The sequence below is a fragment of the Diabrotica virgifera genome, chromosome 6, assembly GCF_917563875.1.
Source record: "Diabrotica virgifera virgifera chromosome 6, PGI_DIABVI_V3a".
In the NCBI taxonomy this organism is placed as follows: Eukaryota; Metazoa; Arthropoda; class Insecta; order Coleoptera; family Chrysomelidae; genus Diabrotica; species Diabrotica virgifera.
Window position 1 is genome coordinate 178,092,497 of NC_065448.1, and position 23,152 is coordinate 178,115,648.

At 35.6% G+C, this 23,152-nt stretch overlaps 2 protein-coding genes across 3 annotated transcripts in view; both read left to right on the plus strand.

The window, feature by feature from the left end:
* The window catches only part of LOC114336915 (cystathionine beta-synthase-like), a 208,254-nt gene that overhangs the window by 43,845 nt on the left and 141,257 nt on the right, over positions 1-23,152 (plus strand). The window lies entirely within an intron of this gene.
* Positions 18,321-19,218, plus strand: LOC126887041 (uncharacterized). Its single transcript, XM_050654360.1, has 2 exons — positions 18,321-18,407; positions 18,861-19,218. Exon 2 carries the CDS (start codon positions 18,866-18,868, stop codon positions 19,193-19,195), a length of 330 nt encoding a protein of 109 aa, XP_050510317.1. The 5' UTR covers positions 18,321-18,407; positions 18,861-18,865; the 3' UTR covers positions 19,196-19,218.

The following is a 23,152-nucleotide window of genomic DNA, read 5'->3' on the forward strand; positions in this document are numbered from 1 at the left end:
TGCGCATCAGAATATGCCAAAAGGGCATTACGTCATATCTTCTTTTCTATTGGTCCGATTTTGACGTAAGAGGGCGCGTCGGAACGGGGAGGGGGTAAAGAACACATAAAAAAGATGGCGGCAGTGCCAAAAGGGCATTACGTCATATCTTCTTTTCTATTGGTCCGATTTTGACGTAAGAGGGCGCGTCGGAACGGGGAGGGGGTAACGAATAAGTTGAGACAAAAAACAAAGATGGCGGCAGTGCCAAAAGGGCATTACAGCATATCTTTGTTGCTATTGGTCCGATTATGACGTATGGAGTGTCAAATGAAAGCGGTGACGACACAGAAGCCAACTGTCAATTCTTCTTCTTCTTTTCGTTTGTCAATTCTTCTTCTTTTTTCGTCCGTTAAATCTTATGTCAACGATTGCGTGGAAAAGCCAACTGTCAATTCTTCTTCTGTCAACGTTCAATATTAACTGTCAGTTCTTCTTCTTTTCCGTATAGTGCCTAACAGAACGTGAGATTTGACGTATGACGTGACATTTATGTGTGACGTGGCAAAGCGCTGACATTCGACGCAGAACGTGACATTTGACGTAGATATGTGACATTGTTCAGTTTTCCGTCCGACATTTGACGCAGAACGTGGCATTTATGAGACATTGTGACACTGAGCATGTTCAGTACTGATATGAATCCCACCGAGTACATACATAGGGTTATGGAATTTCAAACTAAACTTAATCAGTTAAATAAAGATATTAAATCATATGAGGATATAAAACAAATTAAAAGACATTTCGATAGTTTGCATATTGAGGACAAAACGTGGAAGCCTGAAGAGTTGAATTTACAGCAGCAGCAGCAAGGTCTTTACGCTTTTAGAAAACTACCACAAGCTACATATCCATTGAGACGTATTCAGCCTACACCATGGGTGCCAGCAACAACACCAGCGAGTATGTGAAAAGTGAAATAGACAATGTCTTTGCAATGTCTTGTGTAATATTAGCATCTATATTTATCTTAATTTTAAAAATTATGTTTGAAATTGTAAAGAGAAAATTTGAATCTTCATGTAATATAAGACTTGATCAGTAAATAAGGTGTTTAAATAAAAAAGCAAAAATCTCTCTCTAAAAATATTTATTTATACATAGAAAAATTACAATGGTAATATTGTATAAGAAAACCAGTGACGTAGACGATCCACATTTCTTTCTGTACACGAAAATAGTCCAACGGCGTGACAGGGGTTTGTAGCAGGACCAACGTTTCCAGTAGCAAGAGGCGTGCCATCAAACTTGCAAACATCAATAATAAGGGGAAAAACTCCAAAAATGTGACATTTCTTGCTTAAAAATTCTGCTTTTTGTTCTCCTCGAACGTATATGTAATCGGCTGCATACAACAACTTGGTTTCTAGTATTTCATTTATTTTGGACAATTCTACTGCTCCATCAGAATATCGAATGCCAAGCAGTTTTTTCTCCACGTATGATGCTGTCTTCTTATCATCATTACTTAGCGCATTGAATGGTTTCGGAGGTAAAAAGATGTAATGACTTCGTTTAAAACCTATTTCGATGGTAAGTTCTTTGGGAACAAACCACCCGTCCACAGCGAATCCCTGAATATCTACGAATGCTACTCTCATGATGACTGCTCTTGTACTACTGACACTTTATGCGTCTAATTTAGACTTTTTACAATTTCGGTAAGTGGGTAGTACTCCATTACGCAGTCGTGAATTATAATGCAGTAGGCCTTGGTATTTTCGGGAAAACCATTATGTGCTTCAATATCTAGTTTTACGTCAACAGTGGATGCTTTCATGCTTTCTTCTTGTTTTGAACAGTCGATGACGAACAATGCACGATTCTTGAAAGCTGAGAAATCGAGTAGAGGTCGCTTTTGGTGGGAATGTACGTAGCTGGGATAAAATTCGGTATAGTTGAAATAGGCCTCGTTGTAGTCAGTTTTGCTGAAATCCAACTGCATTCTCTCGTTTGGCCAATATTCTCCATTTAAGGATAATCTAATACTTTGGATGCTAACATTGTCAAATAAGGTAGGATCAGCTGTAATCGTGTTACGTTTGCCTGTTTGAAAGAAAACAATGACATAACGTGGTCTTTCAACTGATGTGCTAGTTTTGACGGCCCAAACTTCACGCCTAGCACCTTTGGTAATGGTAGGCAATTCGTGCAATTCCCACTTTCTAAATGGAATAACTATAGGTTGATCTTGTTGAATGGACTTCATTAGTTCTAGTTTAATTTCGTCATTTGGAAATATGTGCTTCACTCTGAGTTCAATGTTGGTGATGTTAATCTTTGCTTTTGTAGTTTCATCAGTAATAATTAAACAATCGTTGTCGTTTCGAGCTCGAACTAGTCTTATTGTTTGACGACCACACGTAATCATTGGATAATCGTTGAAAATGTTAAAAATATGCTTAAGAGGTATCTGTATGTTGAATGAATTATCTGCATCGTGTAGAATGGGATCATTAGGGTAATTCCAACCCGCCATAACCATATAATGGGAATCTTCTTGATTGTAACACGTCATGGCACGTACAGCACTTACGATACCAGGATCCCGCACTGTTTCCATCTCCCGTGCGCTTTCGCTGTACGTACACGAATCGAAAAGAAAAGCACCCACATTGTTGGCTAGTTTGACTACGCCAGATCCTTCTTTATCGACGAGTGATCCTTTAATGCACAACAAGGTTTCGCTCATTGCAAAAAACGAGTCAACTTGATTAATGCTAAATTCTACAATATCATTACAGTTGAATGATTTGATGAATGGTGCATAAGTTCGGTATTCGGCCTTTCGAATCGACTCATCAAACATTGGCTTACGATAAATATCGAATATTGGAGGCATTACGCTGCTGTCGTTTGAACGAGCTCGTTTTCCATACATTGTTGTCATTTTTTAGTTTAAAACCAAGTGATTGTAAAAACAATTTTTTTGCGAACGTAAGAGGTTTCCGCTTCGACACAACTAATGGTGTTCTTTTAATACGATATTGTCGCTTGGACGGTTGCACAACTAATGGTGTTCTTTTAATACGATGTTGTCGCTTGGACGGCTGCACAACTAATGGTGTCCTTTGAGCAGTAGATGACCTTATTACTAGTCCCATTTCCCTCTTGATCTAAGTTCCAGCACCAATGTGCTCTCTTCTCCTCTAAAGTTTACAGGTCGTCCTTCTTGATCGAGAGCCAAGACAGTGATATTGGTAAGTTCACGCTGCGGCACAACGGGTAAATACAACAAATTGTGAGGAGTTTCGTCAATTGCGTACCCAGGATTTGATTGTATGACAAATTCGTAGATCGTATGAGCAGGTCTGTTACCGTCGAAGGCTCCAGTACTAATGTTACATTCAAAGCGTATGCTAGATACTTTAATAATTCTAACAGGTAGATTCGAAGTATGTATCCGTCCAGGATTGAGTATTGCCGGAGAAAATCCCAATACTGTACCAAGGCTATCAGGTTGCTTAAACGAAATCCTATATTTGCTAAATATTTGACACTGCAACGTGTTGTGGTTAGGTTTTAGACTAAATATCGATTCTGGTTTAAGCTCATTGTCAGCACCCAGTTTCTTTTGTATGTATTCTTCAATATCGGCAATTTCATAACATCCATCGGGAAAAGCAAAGTTTTGCCATTTGTTTTTGTCATTGCAGTAATAAAACTTGTTATTTTCAATGTTTGGTATACTGTTGTAGGAATGGAAGGCACGAAGAGCTATTTCGTAATCTTTTTTCGGATCCAACACGATTGGTGTGGGTGGTTGAAATGAAAATGTATAAGTGGTACTAACTACTCTCAACAACTGCGACATGATGACTGATTCAAGTCGATAGATTAATAGGTTTATATATATAGTTGAATAAACACCAATTTTTTTTTTCACATATTTTTTATTTGTTCTAAAGCAAGTTTACATAAATGACAAGATGCTTGAGAATCGGGTGGTCCATCCCAGTGAGTCCTCCAATCTGGTCTGTTGTAATGTACGAAGCACGGAAGTAGTATCTGCAAGTTAAATTCTCCTCGATATTCCCCAGGCAATTTATGCCATATACTTAACAATTCTGAAGGTCTAACAGTCCGTATAATATACTCTAGCGGTATGTGTTTTAGTTCTTCTTCACTATATTCTGTAAAACATTTTTCGCGAAACATATGGGACATAAGCAATCTACTACTGTCCATTATATAAAAATTTTAAGCATAAATGCCCACAAACGATTTGATTGTAAGTTTGATACTGGTGATTATTGTAGAAAATTCTGGCACGTGCACCCAGATATTTCACAAGTTCTTTGGTCGGCTTCAAATTACCAAATGAATCGAAATATTCCACGTCGTTGTTTATCTTTCTATATGCTACCCAATGTGTTCCGTTATGCGCGGACACATCCAAGTTAACTATTGCACATTCTCGTTGTCGAGGGCCGTCTCTAGGCAGAGCGTCATTCATGAAAACTCCTCGAAAATGTGGTATGTTAAGTATTTTCGCGTAATGTGCAATGTCCAAGTCGTACAGCGGACGATTGGGCAGCTTTATTGGAAGTTTTTTTTCAAATACAAGCCGAATCCGCCTCTGGGTTTCTTACGTAGGTACAGACCCGAACCGATATGTTCCATTGCCTTATTATGACGTATATCCTCCTCCAATTTCTTTTGGGCATTTTTTGCGTCGACCACAGTTTTTGCCACCCCCGCAGCACCACCTGCTAAAGCCCCCAATGCCGAAAGACCGGCAAAGAGAGGTATGAGGGGTAGGAAACCTCCAGATTTTAGTGGTAGTACGCGAGGAACATCAATTTCTTTTCGACCGCCAAGTCTTTTGATTATGGATTTTGCAATCCGTACAGCAGTCAAAGCAGTATCTTGTAACGATGCTCCTCTCTTCATGGACTTTGCAATTTTTGAGACAACATCGCGATTGAAAGAGTAACGCCCCTTTCTTCCACGACGTAACTGACATCCCATTCCCAATTTTCTTTTCGTCTTCATTCCACCGGTTACAAGTAAGGCAGCAGTTTTTTCACCAAAGCTAGCGTCTTTCGACTTGAATCGCTCCCAGGCTCTATTTTCCAATTCTTTATCGGCCTTGTGACGTTCTTCGAGAGATGGATGTTGCGAGTAAGCGATATCGTGCTGTTTACAAGCTGCGTCTAATGGATTAATGCCTGGATCTCCGCGTGCAAGACGTTTTTGTAGTTTTGTTCCAGCTATAAAGAACGTATTTTTTTTACTTATAAAACACAACAAAATTGTCGCAAAGTTACTTACGTCCACAGTAATGATAACCGCCAGGAATATGTAGCTCAAATGGCAGTTTATTAATTAAAGAGTTCACGAGACCTCCTCCTTCGACGACCAACATTGGACTGATGCCATGCAAGTGATGACATCTATAATATATTGCCGTACTTATGTACTACACTTGCCACACGATGAAGATCGTTCAACAAGAGCAGACGTTGCCAATTGATAATCTGGACATTGTCCAGAAAGTGACAGTCAGTAAACATGGTAAATTGCTACCAAACTCATTTAGAGCCATTATTTGCGGTCCAAGTGGGTGCGGAAAAACGAATGTCATGCTATCACTATTATTTAATCCGAATGGCGCCAAATTCAAAAATGTCTATGTTTATTCGAAATCCCTTTTTCAACCGAAATACCAACTACTGCAAGATGTAATAGCCCAAGTCAAAGGTGTTGGGTACTTTCCATTCAAAGACAATGAAGAAATTATCAGTCCAGATGAAGCACAACCAAACTCAATTTTTTTATTTGACGATGTTGCATGTGATGGTCAACAGAAGATTCGCGAGTATTATTCCATGTGCAGACATAAAAATATCGATGCCGCTTATTTATGTCAAACATATTCAAAAATACCGAAGCAGCTAATAAGAGACAATTGTAACATGATTGTATTATTCAAGCAGGACGAGATAAATTTGAAGCATATATTTGATGAACACGTATCGCCAGACATGTCGTTTGATGAATTTAAAAAAATGTGTTCAGAATGTTGGACGACAGACCGCTATGGTACTTTGGTCATTATGAAAGATTTTCCCCTTAACAATGGCCGATACCGCAAAGGATTTGATAAATATATAAAATTGTAAGTTGATGTATTGTTTAGTTGTCAACAAAATGTCTTATGATGCGGTCGCCATTGCCATGCGCAAGAAGAAAGTTGCCGAATTGGCTAGATCAATTCGCAAAAAATATTTGGCATTGAAATTAGGCAAGACAGAACAAGATGAGTCACTAAATAAACTTTTTAAACCAATCTCGAAACCACTCAAGAATATTGCGCAATCATCAAAAACGTTGCATCATGCTATCGATAACAAGTTTAGACAAGTTAAAAAAGAAGAAGAAGAGGTGAAAAAGGAACAAGTAGGACTAAAAAAAGAGCCAGATAGAGAGGAAAATCCTACACCACCATTATCATTTATAAGTGATGGAGATGTGTTTGAAAACAACGATAAAGAAGATGAAGAATACGAAGATAACATAGAAACAAACCAATCGCAAGATGAAGTATCCGAACAAGTATTTCAAGATTACCTAGACCAATATCATTCTCTAATTCAACCTTACGTGATAAATCACGGGATATCTTCAGATCAAATAGATAAGGTATACGGTCCAACCTATGATAGCAAAACGGCAAAATGGGCACTTGGTTCCACTGATATTAATTTCACTCGGGATGGTAGGATTGTAACGAAAGGAAAATATGTTAAAGGGACACGTGGACTATATGAGTTAATATTTTACAAAGACCCTGATCATTTTAAAGAAGAAGACGTTAAAGACTATATTTCATTGTTGGATATAACCGGCGCTCATAAAAGACGGGATGGTACACTAAAGGGAACCCACGGCTACAAGTGGAAGGAAATTATTAAACCTAATCTTCCATCATTAATACCTCAACGTCGTCATACAGAAACTAGTAGAGGAGATGTCGGTTCTGGATTACCTACGCATTTGACATACAATGATTTGCCTAGGGAATATATTTACTGGGACGACCCAAATGAATTGGTGGATCGTCTTCAACTCTTGGTGGCTTCGAAAGACGCCGGCAACACATCTCTCGACAACGAAATTGTAGCCATCATCAATGAACTAAAAGAAGCTAATATAATAGAGTAACTGAGAATGACAATATCATTTCCATTATGAGTGTCGACAAATTCGGTCATCATTCTCGTGGTGGTGGTGGTAGCGCTCAAAAGGTGACGCGAGTTACATTTCCACATACTTCTGACGGAAATATTAATGCCGAAAATGTGAAAATTTGCAATGTCAAGGATCCATCAGAAAATGGTGATGCTGCAACGAAAAAATACGTCGATGCACAAATAAATGAGTTGCGTAACATACAGTCACCATTAATTCAAACACATGGTGAGTTGTTGCAGCAAAAAACTGGGGAGATAGAAGGTTTAGCCATCGGACTAAATGAAGTAAGAGAAGAGCTTCATAAAACTACAGTTCCACTTCTCGAGCAGAAGTTGCAGAAAATAATGAAAAATGATTTGAATACACTAAAAAAGGACACGGAGAATAATGTAAATAAGTTGTTGCAGCAAAAAACTAATGATATAAAGAATTTAACCATGGAACTAAACGAAGTAAGAAAAGAGCTTCATAAAACCACAGTTCCACTTCTCGAGCAAAAGTTGCAAAAAATATTCAAAGATGATTTGAATACACTAAAAAAGGATACGGATAAGAATATAAAATCGGCTGCAGAAACCATTGCACATCATGCGATATACGATATGAAGATGGAAAAGAAGATAAAAGAAATGAACGCGGCATTACAGGATGTAGTAGACAACCTTCATTCGATGAATATAGATACCCGCCTAACAGCAATTGAAAGTCGTTTATAAAAATGTCTAAAGAAAAGGAACAGGTGGTGTATGAGTTGCATAAACCATCACGAAAAAACTATCCTCGTCGACGAACAATAATCAAAGGAATCGATGACTTGTGGCAGATGGATTTGGCTGAAATGCGTCCTTATGCGCACCAAAATAAAAATTACAAACTAATACTAGTTGTAATTGATTGTTTTTCAAAATTTGTTTGGACACGTCCTCTAAAGAACAAAACAGGTGAGGAAATTACTCGCGCATTTTCGGATATTCTCGCCCGTACTCAAAGAGTTCCGAAAAACCTACAATCTGATCAGGGAACCGAATTTTACAACAGAAAATTTCAAAATTTAATGAAAAAACACGAAATTAATCATTACAGCACATACACGGTTAAGAAGGCTGCCATTTGTGAAAGAGTTATTAGAACGTTGAAAGCAAAGTTGTACAAGTATTTTAGTTTACATGGATCATACAAATGGCTAGATGCACTACCTACAGTCACTGAGGAATACAACAATACAAAGCACAGTAAAACAGGATACAAGCCATCTCATGTCAACAAATCCAATGAAAAAGCCATTTTAAACAAAAATTATAGTCATTTAAAGATTGCCGGTCCACGGAGATTTAAAGTTGGCGACATTGTACGTATATCAAAGGCAAAACATTTCTTTGAAAAGGCCTACACGCCCAATTGGACTACAGAATTATTTAGAATTGTACAAGTTAAGATAACGAATCCTATAACGTATTTGCTCGAAGACATGCAAGGTACACCGATTAGCGGCGGGTTTTACGAAGAAGAATTACAGAAAACAAAAAATCCCGACATTTACTTGGTTGAAAAAGTACTTAGACGAAAAGGCAATAAAATGTATGTTAAATGGTTAGGATTGGATAGCAAACACAACAGTTGGATTACTAGTTCAGATGTAGTTTAAGGATCTATATTTCGATACGCCGCGTAGACATACATTTTTTAGAAAATGCTGACAATTACACGCAAAGAGTGGGGGATTGAAAAAGTATAAATTCTCTCAGCAACCATCCGTCACATTCAGTTCAACCGACTTGTGTATTCAGTTGCAACAGCAGTACTATGACTTCTCAAGATAGCGGATACGAAAGTGAAGAGACAATTATCTACGACGCTGAATTAGATCGAGTACTGGAAAAATATGAAGAAGCTGCCAAAGATGAACCATATTATTTATTGGAAACTACCTATCCAATAGGATGTTTTCACATAAAAATTGGCCTATCTCCAGCTCGACAGTTTTCTCCATCCATTATTCTGTACCAACATGGTAAATTTACAAGAATCAGTTTAAACACATTCGAGTGGACTACCCTAATTGAGATGTTTATACAAATTATGGAAGAATTTTTCATACCACCTTTGCCGACCTATGCCGATGAGTATGATCCAATCGAATTTGAGTGTGGTGATTTCTGCAAACTAAGACAATTGGTAATGGAAAATGTAAAGTTCCTGACTATCGAGAAACACGGAATCGAATATTATTTATGTGAAGATGATGTAAGCCAGATCCTGAGAGCAAACATTGATTTAGTGTCTCAACGAGTGTCGTTATTGGACAATTTACAGTTTTTTTCGTATTATAGAAATGTTGTATACTTTATTCAGCAAAATTGTCATAAGAGTAACAGTTTATATAGTCGACTTCACGCTTTAACTGCGTTTTGTGGAATTTTTCCAGATACTTTGTTAAGTCAAGCTTTGAATGAATATGTATGGTATTATAGCAATAAAGTTGTAAATGATTTGGATAGTTGTGAATAAATAATATTAATAAATATGTTGTCTTTTATTTTTACCTAATATAAATAAAACAAACAAAAATTAAGATTAAACAATTTTATTAATAAAAATTACATTATACAATGGATAATATTTTTTATATACAATTTACAAAAACTTTGCGATAAGTGATCTTTTCTTTTTTTTAAGTAACCATATACTGCGCAAAAAGAAGAAAATTATTTATGCATTGAGCATCTACATTGAAAGGACCAAGTTGTATCAAACAAGACGTGATCAAACGAATTTTGACACCAATTATCTGTTAAATCATACAAATATTTTATTTCATATTCATGATATTCATTCCAATTAAGAACCTGTTCATAACCATAACATTTATTTTTTGATTTAAGTACGTTTCGGAAAAGTTTGAAACAGCTAAAACAAAAGTTTAAAGCAATAGCATCTGCTACAAATGCAGAAAAACAAACACAATACATATTAAGTTCTTTCTCTTTATAATAATTTGACTCACAAAGATGATTTCTTTCTGCTTCGTTTTCACGTTTTGTTTGTTCAAAATCTATTTGATCACATATTTGTATTTTATGCAAATAATCAGTTTCATATAATTTTCGAAAGCGATAAATACTATAATTATTACAAATTTCTACAGTAAGGCTCCACGGCAGTGGTGACATCTCAACAAATTCAGTTATGTTCAAGATATTTTCACAAATAGTTTTTATAGATTGTGTGCGTAATGTTGTTACCATCTTTTCTTTTGCTGTATTTCTGCAACAACAACAACAAATAAATGTTTAGTGATGACACTGCCGTTTTATGTATTATAATGCCCCCACGGAAGCGTATTAAATGATTTTGGTATTAAGTACCGCTTGTCGTCATAAGGACTTAGAGCCGTTTTGGATTGTTCGATGCTAAATACTGAATGTTGATATGACCGAATACATCTTTGGCTTGCGTTTTGAATTTTGAATTCTTTAAGACATTTTTCATAGTCTTCGTACGTAATTTTATTTCGAACGACATTATATTTCACTCCTTTTGCCTTTTTGGTTATTCCCAAATTGCTTACGTCGCTTTCAATTCTCTCTTTGTTTAGTTGTTTTCGTTCCAGGCGTTGTCTTTCTTTTTCCCTCTCCACGTCTGTTATTTGCATTTTAAATGTGTACATTTTTGATCTTAGCCCAATAAAATGTGTAATTATTTTCCCATTTGCCTCATCCTTCATTAATCCAGGGATTTTTTTATTTAATCGTTCTATGTCATATGGGTTATTTTCGGCGTAGTCGGAGGTATCGAATTTGCTTGGATATGCTTTTAAAACCTCTCTATATGCATCTGAACATTGCAGTTCATAAATAAAGCTGTCTGTGTCCATGTACAGCAATGAACAGTTTTCTTCTCCCATCGTTGGAAGCATAAAGTTATAATGAAAATCGTACATACATAATTTGGATATATCAAGGATTGCTGCGCCTATATACAGGGGTTTATTAAAGCATACTTCTGATTTTTTCAGTTCGATAGCCACCAAATTCTCATGAAAGATCGTTCGACTATGAAATCGACTACTTGCAATCAAATTTTTAGCTCCGTACCTTCCATGCCATTTTTTACATAATTTTACGATACGATGACGTCTTATGTTCTCCATTGTCTTACCGAACACAGCATTATTCATTAATTTAAAGAGATTTTTTTCGAAGCTACTTGTGGCTGCTGTTCGTAAGTTGGTATTTAACTCAATATATGGTCGCAGCCACGCAGATTGTTTAAATTTCAACACTCTGTGTATCTTTGTTAAAATTAAACCGTTCTCTAATGCCTGTTTAAGATTTCTATAATGAATAATATATTTTGTTTTGTGATATAAGGTCGGTATTAACTTTGGCAATTTTGAACCGGGCGGAATGCGGTGTTCGGCAGCAAATGGAAAATCTTTGTGTTTATCATGCAATTCGCGTGGATACTCCAAGTCAACTTGGAAAAAATAGCCCTCTTTCGCATCATTTGGTATTGACATAATATCAATATGACCTTCGGGAAGATTAGTGGATTTTGATGCAACACCAAATTTGGTACCATCTTCAATCCATTTGAATCCTCCTATTGGTAAAGCCTCACTCATGGCCCAGCCATACAGATTATTCACGTCTAAATACATGATGTATTTAGAGGGTTGTGTGGGGTCATACGTCGACATGTATTTGTTGTTGGCCTCCGAATACCTGTTGCTGCAAACAGATATTCCGCCTCTTATGGCTTTTTCCATGAACAAAATCATATCCACATCTTTTAGCAATTCTAATTTACATTTTGTGTATCTCAGCATACAATCCCACGTGTATCCTGGCATGGTATAATACCAAGCAGGATCTAGTTTATACGTGTCTCGACATTTTTGTCGAAACTGCTCAAACACATCAGCCAGCAGCAGAATATCTGTTTTCAAATACAAATCGCTGTATTCACCCAAATTTTTACAATTAAATTTATTCCAAACATTCTGCGCATGAGCATACTTCTCTTCACTAATATATTCATTATTTAGCTTATTATAAAAATGCCTAATGTTGGGTAAAGAAGTTTCATCTAATTTTTCCACGCTATCGATATAATCGTAACAAAATACTCCTTTACAAGTTAACAAATTGAATGTATCATCATCTAAATTACTAAATTCTCGTTTTAAAATCTTCTTTTCCGATGTGTCTAAAATTGATGCTAATTCGTCGAGTGAAGCTCCCATAAATCTTAGTGAATCAATAAATCGTAATTTAATTTGATGTTCGTCAGAGTGTAATGTAAATGAAATATATTTTTCTTTATTAATTGGAAGTAGACTCAAGTGCCCATGTTTGCATAAATCAATAATCATAAAATGCGAATCGTAACCACTAAAATTGTGAAAAACCACGGGAACAACAAATAATTTTTTAAAGTTCAAATTACATGCTTGGTGTGCAAATCCACGTACCTCTCCGGTAAAATGGTTGTGGTCTACTACAATTGTATCTGTAGCCAAAAAGCGTTTCTCACAAATATGACAAACAGTCGCTCCATTTGTATTAGTCTTTTCGGCTATAGGTATAATTGTTTTCAACTTGGAATTTACAAATTTGGAAATTTCAGCCATTTCTTTTGCAAACCACTCCATGCAATTTTCACCTCTATAGCTCTTAAAATAAGATAAACTGTCATCGTAAGCACATTTAAAATAATAACCTGCACTAAAAGGTACATGTTTCTGATATTTTGCTGTTTTACTCAATTTGACATTGGAATCCGTAAAATTATGTAATTGGCATTCAAAATCGGCATAAACTATAAACGGAGTTGTTTGTTTGTACGTAAAATTGCGAAAACCCACATGATCATATTTAGGAACAGTCATTTTGCATTTATTCATATCCGAACACATTTCTTCATGCTCTGCTAGTTTGATTTCACTGCTAAAGTGGTTTAAACAACGATCGCAAATATATTTTTTACTTTTGCTCTTATTCACTTGTGACTGTACTAATTTTCCCAAATCTTTAATCCAACAATAATGAAAACGTATTTCCGTCTGATCGTCATCTTCTGGAGGAGCATCGTAATCATTTAATTTTGGAAAATATTTATCTTGTACAAGAAGCAAATTAACATGCTTTTCCACCTTTGATGGTGTCAGTCTGGCAGGCACTACTTCGTAAAATTGTTTGTCCTTAACTATATTTAATTCTAATGCGAAAACATTGACGGATATGGCGTTTAGTTTTTCGAATTTTGAAATTTGATTTAATGGCATTGGGCTTTCTAATTTGTCCGTTTGCAAAATAGTAGAATAATGTGGATATTTGGATACTCTTTGTGGATTTGTAGTAACAGGATACAAAGCACTAACTATTGACCAATAAAAGCATGCTTGATCAAAATTACGAACATTGATACAAGCCTTTTTATTACTAATCTCTTTTGGCAAGTCAATGAAGGACGAGCCGTTTCCTATGTCCACTCTATTAATATTAACCTCTAATGAAATTACTTTAGACAGCGCGGCTCCTGAATCTTTTTCTGCAAATTCGGACAGCTTTGTATAAATTTTATCTTTAACATTTTCACGAAACCAAAGATGCAAATCAGTCGATGTATCTATAATAGCATTTTTCGTATTAAAATATTTTAAATCTACACTTTCACTATCACTTGATTTTTTAATGAATTCCCCGCAAAATGCAGTATTGACTTTAAGTATTCTATGTGTTTTCAAAATAATTTTAATTTTGTTGCTAAAAACAGTATAAGCATCCTCTAAAAATTGGCCAATGTCCTTATGAGTTAAATTTACTATTACACCGGTTTTAATTCGACTGGCAAAACACGACATAACATTTTCCCATTTAACTCTATTGCGTAATTTTGAACTAAACCCCATCCCAACATGTTTATTATTGAAATTTAAAATAATTTGTCTAAAATGCTTAAAATGACCTATGTTAGTTTGCAATTTTCTAACTGTTCCAATGGGTAGCTTATTGTTTTTAATAACTTTATTGCATCTCCAAATTTGACTATTTACACGTCTTGTCCACACTTTACGGTCCCTATCAGTGAATTTGTCAAACATTATTTTACGAAGCGTTTTAATAATGTGAAGCAAATCATCAGACTGTTTGATCACTTGTTTATGTTGCATGGCTACTCAAACACAAAAGATACAAGAAAGAACAAGATCACTTACCCTTTTTCCTTTATTCTAATAGCTAGTTGTCTATTATCTCAAATTTTGCTGATGGGCGGTGGTATCCGGTATCGATCAGTCCTCGAAATATAATGGAATACTTCTTAGTTGCAAAGTCAGAGATGAATGGAGTATATACGTTTGTGACTCTATTTGGCAGGAACACAACGTTCTCCTCCAGTTCCAGCAAAACTACTTGGCCAAATTTATTTTTCACCAGCTTGGCGTCTATTACTTTTTGTGGCTCGTTTATTGGTAGTTCGTTTAATTTAATTATTGGTTTACGGTCTGCAACCAAAGAAACGGCATTTATTTTTGTTAAATCCATCTAAAACAATAAGAAACAATTGCTAGAAAACGTGCACAAATCTTACTATTTTCCTATAAATAATAGTTTAGAGAAAACAAAATCCACAGAAGTACGTAACAAAAACAGAGACATTAAAAAACAACAAATCGATAATTTACATTAACAAAATAATGTGATCGTGTAAAAATAAGAAATTGTGAATTGTGAAGACCGACAAAAAATTGGGAACACAGAGAAATAGAAAACAGTAATCCACAAATTATTAAAGAAGAGGAGAAGGGAAATTCTTTGCACGTAAGTATTTTAAAAATACATAGATAAAAGAAACACAAGTATATAGAAGGCCGGCAAAAGAAAATTGGGGAGAGAGTAATAGAAATAGTCCACAATTATTAAAGCACAGTAGACGTGAATTTTTTTGCACGTAATTATTTTAAACATAGATAAAAGAACCACAAGTACATAATACTAACACAAGAACTTATTTAAAAAATATTTAAGACATGAAACACAAGTACACAACAAATACATACAGAAAAAATATTTAATATGAACAACAAAGATAGCTTACCTTGATTCAGTATTTATCACTGCACTGCGAACTAACTAGCGACACGTTCAGAAACTGTGGTTCGGACACAATTGGTGTACTTTATGCCTGTCGGAAACTCAATGAACTGGCTATCCCCCGATTTCTATTTATATAGTAGGTTAATCTGATGACGCATTAAAATTTACATGTATGTACTTGCAGGATTCTTTGAAACGGCATGTGCATATTATTGCTAGAGTTTGCGGTTTTGATTTCCGTTATTAACGCGTCGGGTAGAATGTGCTGTGTCATAATAATGAAATCGTATACTAAAAAATATAATTGATGCTTTTTTTTTGCGGTCATTGCCATATTATACATTCTTATTTATTTTGCAATATCAGGTTAAAATGCAATATTAGACATGTGAATATTATTTATATAAGTTGCAGTTTTAATTTCCGTTTTAACGAGTCGTGTAAAATTTGCAAGGTGTTTCTGGCGATGTTGCAAAAAATATAATCGTTGCTTTTTTGCGGTCATTGCCCTACATTCTTACTATTGCAATATCATGTTACAGGTGTAATATGAGATTGGGAATGTGCCTTGCTTCCGCTGACACATTCGTTTTGTGTGACTAATGAAATTCTATTTAATACTTAGTATTAGATGTGAATTTTATGAATAATAAACTCGTATTTAATTTCTTCTTCTTCTTTGTGTCAAGCCATCTGTCAATTCTTCTTCTTTTCGGTGTGTCACTTCTTCTTCTGTTTTCCGGTTTGTCAATTCTTCATTGTGCTGTGCCATTGTTACTTCTTCTTCTTCTTTTCGTTTGTCTTGTTGCTATCAATTCTTCTTCTTTTCGGTTTGTTAATTCTACTTTGGGTCGAGCCATCGTCACTTCTTCTTTTCGTTTGTCACGTCACCTTCTTCTTCTTCTTCTTTTCCGCAGCCGTCAATTCTTCTTCTTTCCGGTTTGTCAATTCTTCTTCATTTTGTTAAGACATTGTCACTTCTTCTTTTAGTTGTCATGTTGCTGTCAATTCTTCTTCTTCTTTTCGTTTGTCATGTCAACTCTTTTTCTTTTCCGCAGCCGTCAATTCTTCTTCTTCTTTCCGGTTTGTCAATTCTTCTTCATTTTGTTAAGCCATTGTCACTTCTTCTGTTAGTTGTCATGTTGCTGTCAATTCTTCTTCTTTTCGTTTGTCATGTCAACTTCTTCTTTTCAGTTTGTCATGTTGCTGTCAATTCTTCCTCTTCTTTTAGTTTGTCATGATGCTGTCAATTCTTCTTATTTATTTCGTTTGTCACGTCATACGTCAAATGTCACGTTCTGTTAGGCACTATACGGAAAAGAAGAAGAATTGACAGTTAATATTGAACGTTGACAGAAGAAGAATTGACAGTTGGCTTCTGTGTCGTCACCGCTTTCATTTGACACTCCATACGTCATAATCGGACCAATAGCAACAAAGATATGCTGTAATGCCCTTTTGGCACTGCCGCCATCTTTGTTTTTTGTCTCAACTTATTCGTTACCCCCTCCCCGTTCCGACGCGCCCTCTTACGTCAAAATCGGACCAATAGAAAAGAAGATATGACGTAATGCCCTTTTGGCACTGCCGCCATCTTTTTTATGTGTTCTTTACCCCCTCCCCGTTCCGACGCGCCCTCTTACGTCAAAATCGGACCAATAGAAAAGAAGATATGACGTAATGCCCTTTTGGCATATTCTGATGCGCACGCCACATACTGCGTTCAACCCCCTTTTTCATCCCCTTTCCAACGATACGTCACACGTCATCCTACGTTAAGCCGTTTGGCATTTATTAATATTTAAGGGTTGCGATTTAGGGGATGTGCCAGAAACCGCTTTGCCTATCTACTTTTATCATCCGTAACTTTACGCATATGCTCTTAAATAGACAAGTCTAATCTTTAATAACTCAAAAAGTACTGATTTATTTTAATAACATGATATAACAAATTTTACTTAAAATTTGTCCCTCTATCGATTTGTGGTTTTTTTTTTAATAAAATTGTTTTCACCCGCGGGAAGGGGTGGTATTCACCACCAGGGTAAAAGTGCAAGTTGGCACCAAATCAGATTTATTTCTTGAGGTATGCTCTAATTAGTCACCAATTTTCATGCAAATCGACGGAGGTTTAACAAAACAAGAGGTGAAAACCTTTAATGACTGCACTAACTTTCCCCTTTCATCCCTTATTGCTACTTCCTGTATCCACTGAGGTGTCAGCCTGAAAGGGGTCATAATTGTCAATATACAGTGGACACATTTCACAGGAAAAACTCCATATTACTTATGACGATGATTTCGGCTCTAGCTCTCCGTCTATATACAGGGTGATTGATTAGTGTGAGGAAGCTCAGTAGATCTGTTATAGTAAAAATTACAAAAAAAAAGTTATTAACAAAAATTGTAGGCACCTTTAAACTCCACATTTTAAAATTAGTTACAATCTTACAGGGTGTTCCATAAGATGGTGGCAGACCAAACTTATGTTTTTTTTAAATAGAACACCCTGTATTTTATTTTGAATTTGAAATCTGCTTCACTTCCACATCACAACAATGTAAATTTTTATTATGTTATACCGGGTATTTAAAAAGTTATAACCAATATTACCTGAAAATCGTATCAAGTTTAACTCCCTGTATAATTAAAAAGGAGTATAGAAACATTGATCTATTGCAACCATAGTTTTTTAATAATTGTTAAAAATTATAAAACTTATTCGTTTTTATAATATTCGTTAAATCAAATACAGGGTAAGTCAAAATGCAAGTACATTATTTTCTTGGTAATTTTAAATAGAACACCCTGTATTTTATATCACTATCGAAAAGTTCTAATATCGTACTTCAAATTTTATGAAGTAGGGGAAGTCGGGGCAAAGTGAACCGTTGGGGCAAAGTGAACTATCTTTTTAAATTGTAAATTATTCGCGCTAGTTATACAGTTTCAAACGTAAATTGAATATATTTAAGTTGGTAACAGTGTGCTTACGACGAGAACACGTTTGACGAAAGCTGCTAAGTTGTGGATGAAATTTTTATTTTATCGTGGTAAAATTCTAATCTGGTAAGTGTGTAATCTAATGTATAACTCAACTAGTTATTATTACATTCAAACGTTGTTAATGTATTATGTTAGGCATCTAATTAGAGATAGTTGTGCAAGAAAACGAAGATGATATGTAATGACAGTTTCACATTACATGTCAAATGTCAAAAAAGTACCAGTGTGGGGTAAAGTGAAGTTTTTCACAAGGGGCAAAGTGATCCTAGGTTCACTTTGCCCCCACTATTGTTTTGTAGTAGGTAGATTTGTAAAATGTATTTATTGAAGGTTGGAGGTTAGAAACTATATTTAGTCGGGATTTGTAAATCTCGGTTTAATAATTATCCGAGATTAATTTACTAATTCTTGTATCGCCTAAAATTAAACCGGATAAAAAGACTACTATAGATATATTATAAATTAGTTGTTTGCTGGAGTGAGTACACTTTTAATGTTGAGAATTTTCTCTTTAAGGTAAAATGGTTAGAACGTATGTTCGTAAAAGCAATCAACAGTCTTGGTCAGAGGAATCGATGAAAAATGCTATTGATGCTGTTCGGGAGGCAACATTAAAATACAAAGCAGCTACTACACAGTTTAATGTGCCACCAGCAACGTTATTCCGAAGACTGAAATTAAATAGAACATCTGACCTGGCAGCAAAGAAAGGGCTAGGTAGATTTAGAACAGTATTTACGCCAGAACAGGAAAATGAATTAAATGAGCATGTACTTGACATGGAACGACATTTGTTTGGTTTAACGATTCAGAATTTTAGGCACCTTATATCAATATGCCGAAAGAAATAATATTCCGCACACATTTTCTCAAGAAAAACAACTAGCAGGAAGAGACTAGGGTTTCCAAATTTATGCAAAGACACCATAACTTATCTCTTCGAATACCGGAGACAACATCTGCAGCCCGAGCATCTGCATTTAATAAAGTAAATGTCAAAAAGTTTTTTGATCTTTTAAAACATCTTATGGACACTTACAAATTTTCTCCCAGTAGAATTTATAACTGTGACGAAACCGGAATTAGTACAGTTCCAAATAGACAATCCAAAGTGTTATCTCTTAAAGGAAAAAAAACAGGTCGGTAGCCTCTCATCTGCAGAGCGAGGTACACTCATCACTGCAGAAATTTGTTTTAATGCAGCAGGTCAATATATACCACCTCTGCTGATATTCCCTCGTGTAAAAAATAATCCCAACTTCTCAAGGAGTCTACCACCTGAAAGTATAGTAGTTCCTCATCCTTTAGGTTGGATGCAAAGTGATATTTTTGCACCAACATGGTTCACACATTTTATAAAATATGCTAAGCCAACAGAAGAAGACCCAGTGTTACTTATCTGTGACGGTCATTCAACACATGTTAAAAATTTAAATTTGATTTTAATGGCAAGAAAAAGTAACGTTCACATTATTATAATTCCCCCACACACGTCTCATCGTTTGCAGCCTCTTGATGTTGCGTTTATGTTTCCGTTGAGTTCATATTATAGCCAGGGTGTTCAGAATTGGCTAGGAAATAATCCTGGTAAAGTCGTGACGATACATGATGTGAGCGAAATATTTGGTCAAGCATATATGAGAGCTGCAACACTTGAAAATGCTTTATCCGGTTTTAAAAAAACGGGAATTTGTCCTTATGATAACAACATTTTCCCAGATATGGCATTTGCGGCTGCAGAGGTTACTGACCGTCCTCTTTTAACTCAAAATAATGACAATGGCGGTGTAGAAAATATCACTCGTGATACTTGCCGACCGCTGTAATGCACCCAAAAATGATTATGTTTGGGCTGAGAGTTCCAGTACGGTTAATAAGAAAAGCAGAACAAATGAAAATCTACCACCACTATCCACTAATAAATTTTATGGTCATACTTCACAAATAAAACAAACTCGTTCAACATCTGATGAAGTTCAAGGCGCTGTCAAAAATCCAAACATTTTAGACAACTTGGTGCCATCAAGAGATGTATCGCCTATCCATAAACCCTCTAGCTCGTCACATTATCAACTGCAAAATGTTTCGGTAGCTAACGAACTCCATACCACAAGCTCAGCCAATTTTAGCCAAGCGATATCCCCAAGAGATATAATGCCGTCCCTAAATTAGCTCCTAAAACTGCTCTGAGAAAGGAGAGAAAAAAGGATCTACAACGGTAATAACATCTTCCCCTTACCTTGCTGACCTAAAAGCTGAAAAAGAACAACAGAAGGCAAAAATAGTGAAAAAAGAAAAAAAAGTTGCAGTAAAACGAAAAATTGCTGTTCCAGAATCTTCTAACTCCGAAGACCATGATGTTGATGACGCCCACTTGTGCGAAGATTCCAGTGACACAGAAACCTTCAGTGATGAAGATGTTGAAATTTTGCAAACAAACCAGCTTAATGCAGTTCCAACGAAAAATGTATTTGCCGAAGATTTTATATTAGTTCAACTAACTAATGATAAAATAAAAAAAGAATTTGTTGCCCAAGTTAAAGATCCATTAAAAAACGGGTATGAAGTAAAATTTATGAGACAGTATAGAGGAAACTGGAACATCTTCGTCTTTCCAGAGGTAGATGATATCTCGGTAATAACTGCATCTCAAATCATGGGAAAGCTTCTCTATAAAAGACTCAGATATGGAAAAATCCAGTTTATATAGAATCTTTTATGTTTTCAGTTTGTTTAATTGTATTTCCTGATAAAATGTTTAATTGATCTGATATGTTTTACTTTGCCCCAAACACAAAGTTCACTTTGCCCCGCCTGTGGAGCAAAGTGAACTTTTTGCAACTTTTGGGAAATATGTCTACAGCATATTACAGAAAACTGTTTTTTAGTTATTAGATATTGGAATATGTAGCCAAATGGTTCTGCTATCGTATGAACAAAAAATAGTCGTATTTATTATCTTCGTATAAGTCATATTATTTGACAAATCTTAACTGGTTCACTTTGCCCCGACTTCCCCTACTCCCTATACCTAAAGTTATCAGTTTTCTAAATATTTTTATTTTTCCATTAAAGTATTAATTTGGTAGATATTTTAACGTTTACCAATAATTATTGTGAGTTGGCCATGATTTATTTATAGGAAACTGACAGTTTGACATTAATTAGTAATTTTAACTTATCTTACTTAAGTAAGGGGTTCAAAATGACCTCCCAAAACATCTATGCATACTTGAAAGCGGCCATTGAAAGAGTTGCTTACATTACTAAGCATTTGTAAATAAATATTTTGAAATGCACTTCGGATTCTATTTTTCATATCGTCCCTTGTTGATGGAGGTATTTTATATACTTCGTTCTTAACGTAACCCCAAAAAATGATTTTATTGAAATCTGGTTACCTTGAGGGCCACTTTACCGGTCCATCCCTTCCGATCCATCTTTCACCAAACTGATCATTAAGTTCACCACGTACTAATTCGTTGTGGTGCGCAGGAGCACCGTCATGTAGAAACCATATTTGTTCACGTATAACGTATATTAAGTGGAACCTATTCTAATAATATCGGTAACTGGTTTACGATAAAATCTAAATAAATCTCACCATTTAAGTTATCTTCAAAAAAATATGGTCCTATTACATGGTTACCGACGATACCTCCCCACACATACCCTCCCCTCCCCCAATAGTAGTGAAAGTTATGCCAATTAACAGAACCGTTTCGATGAAATGTAGCTTCATCACTCAATGGGACATAATCAAAAAAATCTCTCTGCTCATTAATTTTTTCTAAGTCCCATTCACAAAATACTATTCGTTTCTGAAAATCATCATTATTTAATTCTTGGTGCTTTTGAATATAAGGGTGCATCTTGTTTCTAGATAGAATGTTTTGAACAGAGTAGTAACTAAGTTCTTGAAATAAATGGCGACTCGATTCTAGTTTTCTGTTGACCTAGATATCAAAATATCAAAAGGCACCGCTGGGAAAATATTCCAAAAATGCGGTTCAGAGAAACTATATGAAACGAGTCTTTGTACTCTCATACAGAGTATGGCATTAGTAAAAATACAAAAATAGACGGTTTAGTTTTGATTTAAATCTGTCTCCTGCCATCCCCCGATAGCGCTATTTCTAGGGGGCGTTCTAACCTTACTCCGGTATAAATAGTTTTATTGTATACCGAGAACTACGGTAAAAAAAATCCTGGTAAAGTCGTGACGATACTTGATGTGAGCGAAATATTTGGTCAAGCATATATGAGGGCTGCAACACTTGAAAATGCTTTATCCGGTTTTAAAAAAACGGGAATTTGTCCTTATGATAACAACATTTTCCCAGATATGGCATTTGCGGCTGCAGAGGTTACTGACCGTCCTCTTTTAACTCAAAATAATGACAATGGCGGTGTAGAAAATATCACTCGTGATACTGCAGATGTTGCCGACCGCTGTAATGCACCCAAAAATGATTATGTTTGGGCTGAAAGTTCCAGTACGGTTAGTAAGAAAAGCAGAACAAATGAAAATCTACCACCACTATCCACTAATAAATTTTATGGTCATACTTCACAAATAAAACAAACTCGTTCAACATCTGATGAAGTTCAAGGCGCTGTCAAAAATTCAAACATTTTAGACAACTTGGTGCCATCAAGAGATGTATCGCCTATCCATAAACCCTCTAGCTCGTCACATTATCAACTGCAAAATGTTTCGGTAGCTAACGAACTCCATACCACAAGCTCAGCCAATTTTAGCCAAGCGATATCCCCAAGAGATATAATGCCGTCCCTAAAGTAGCTCC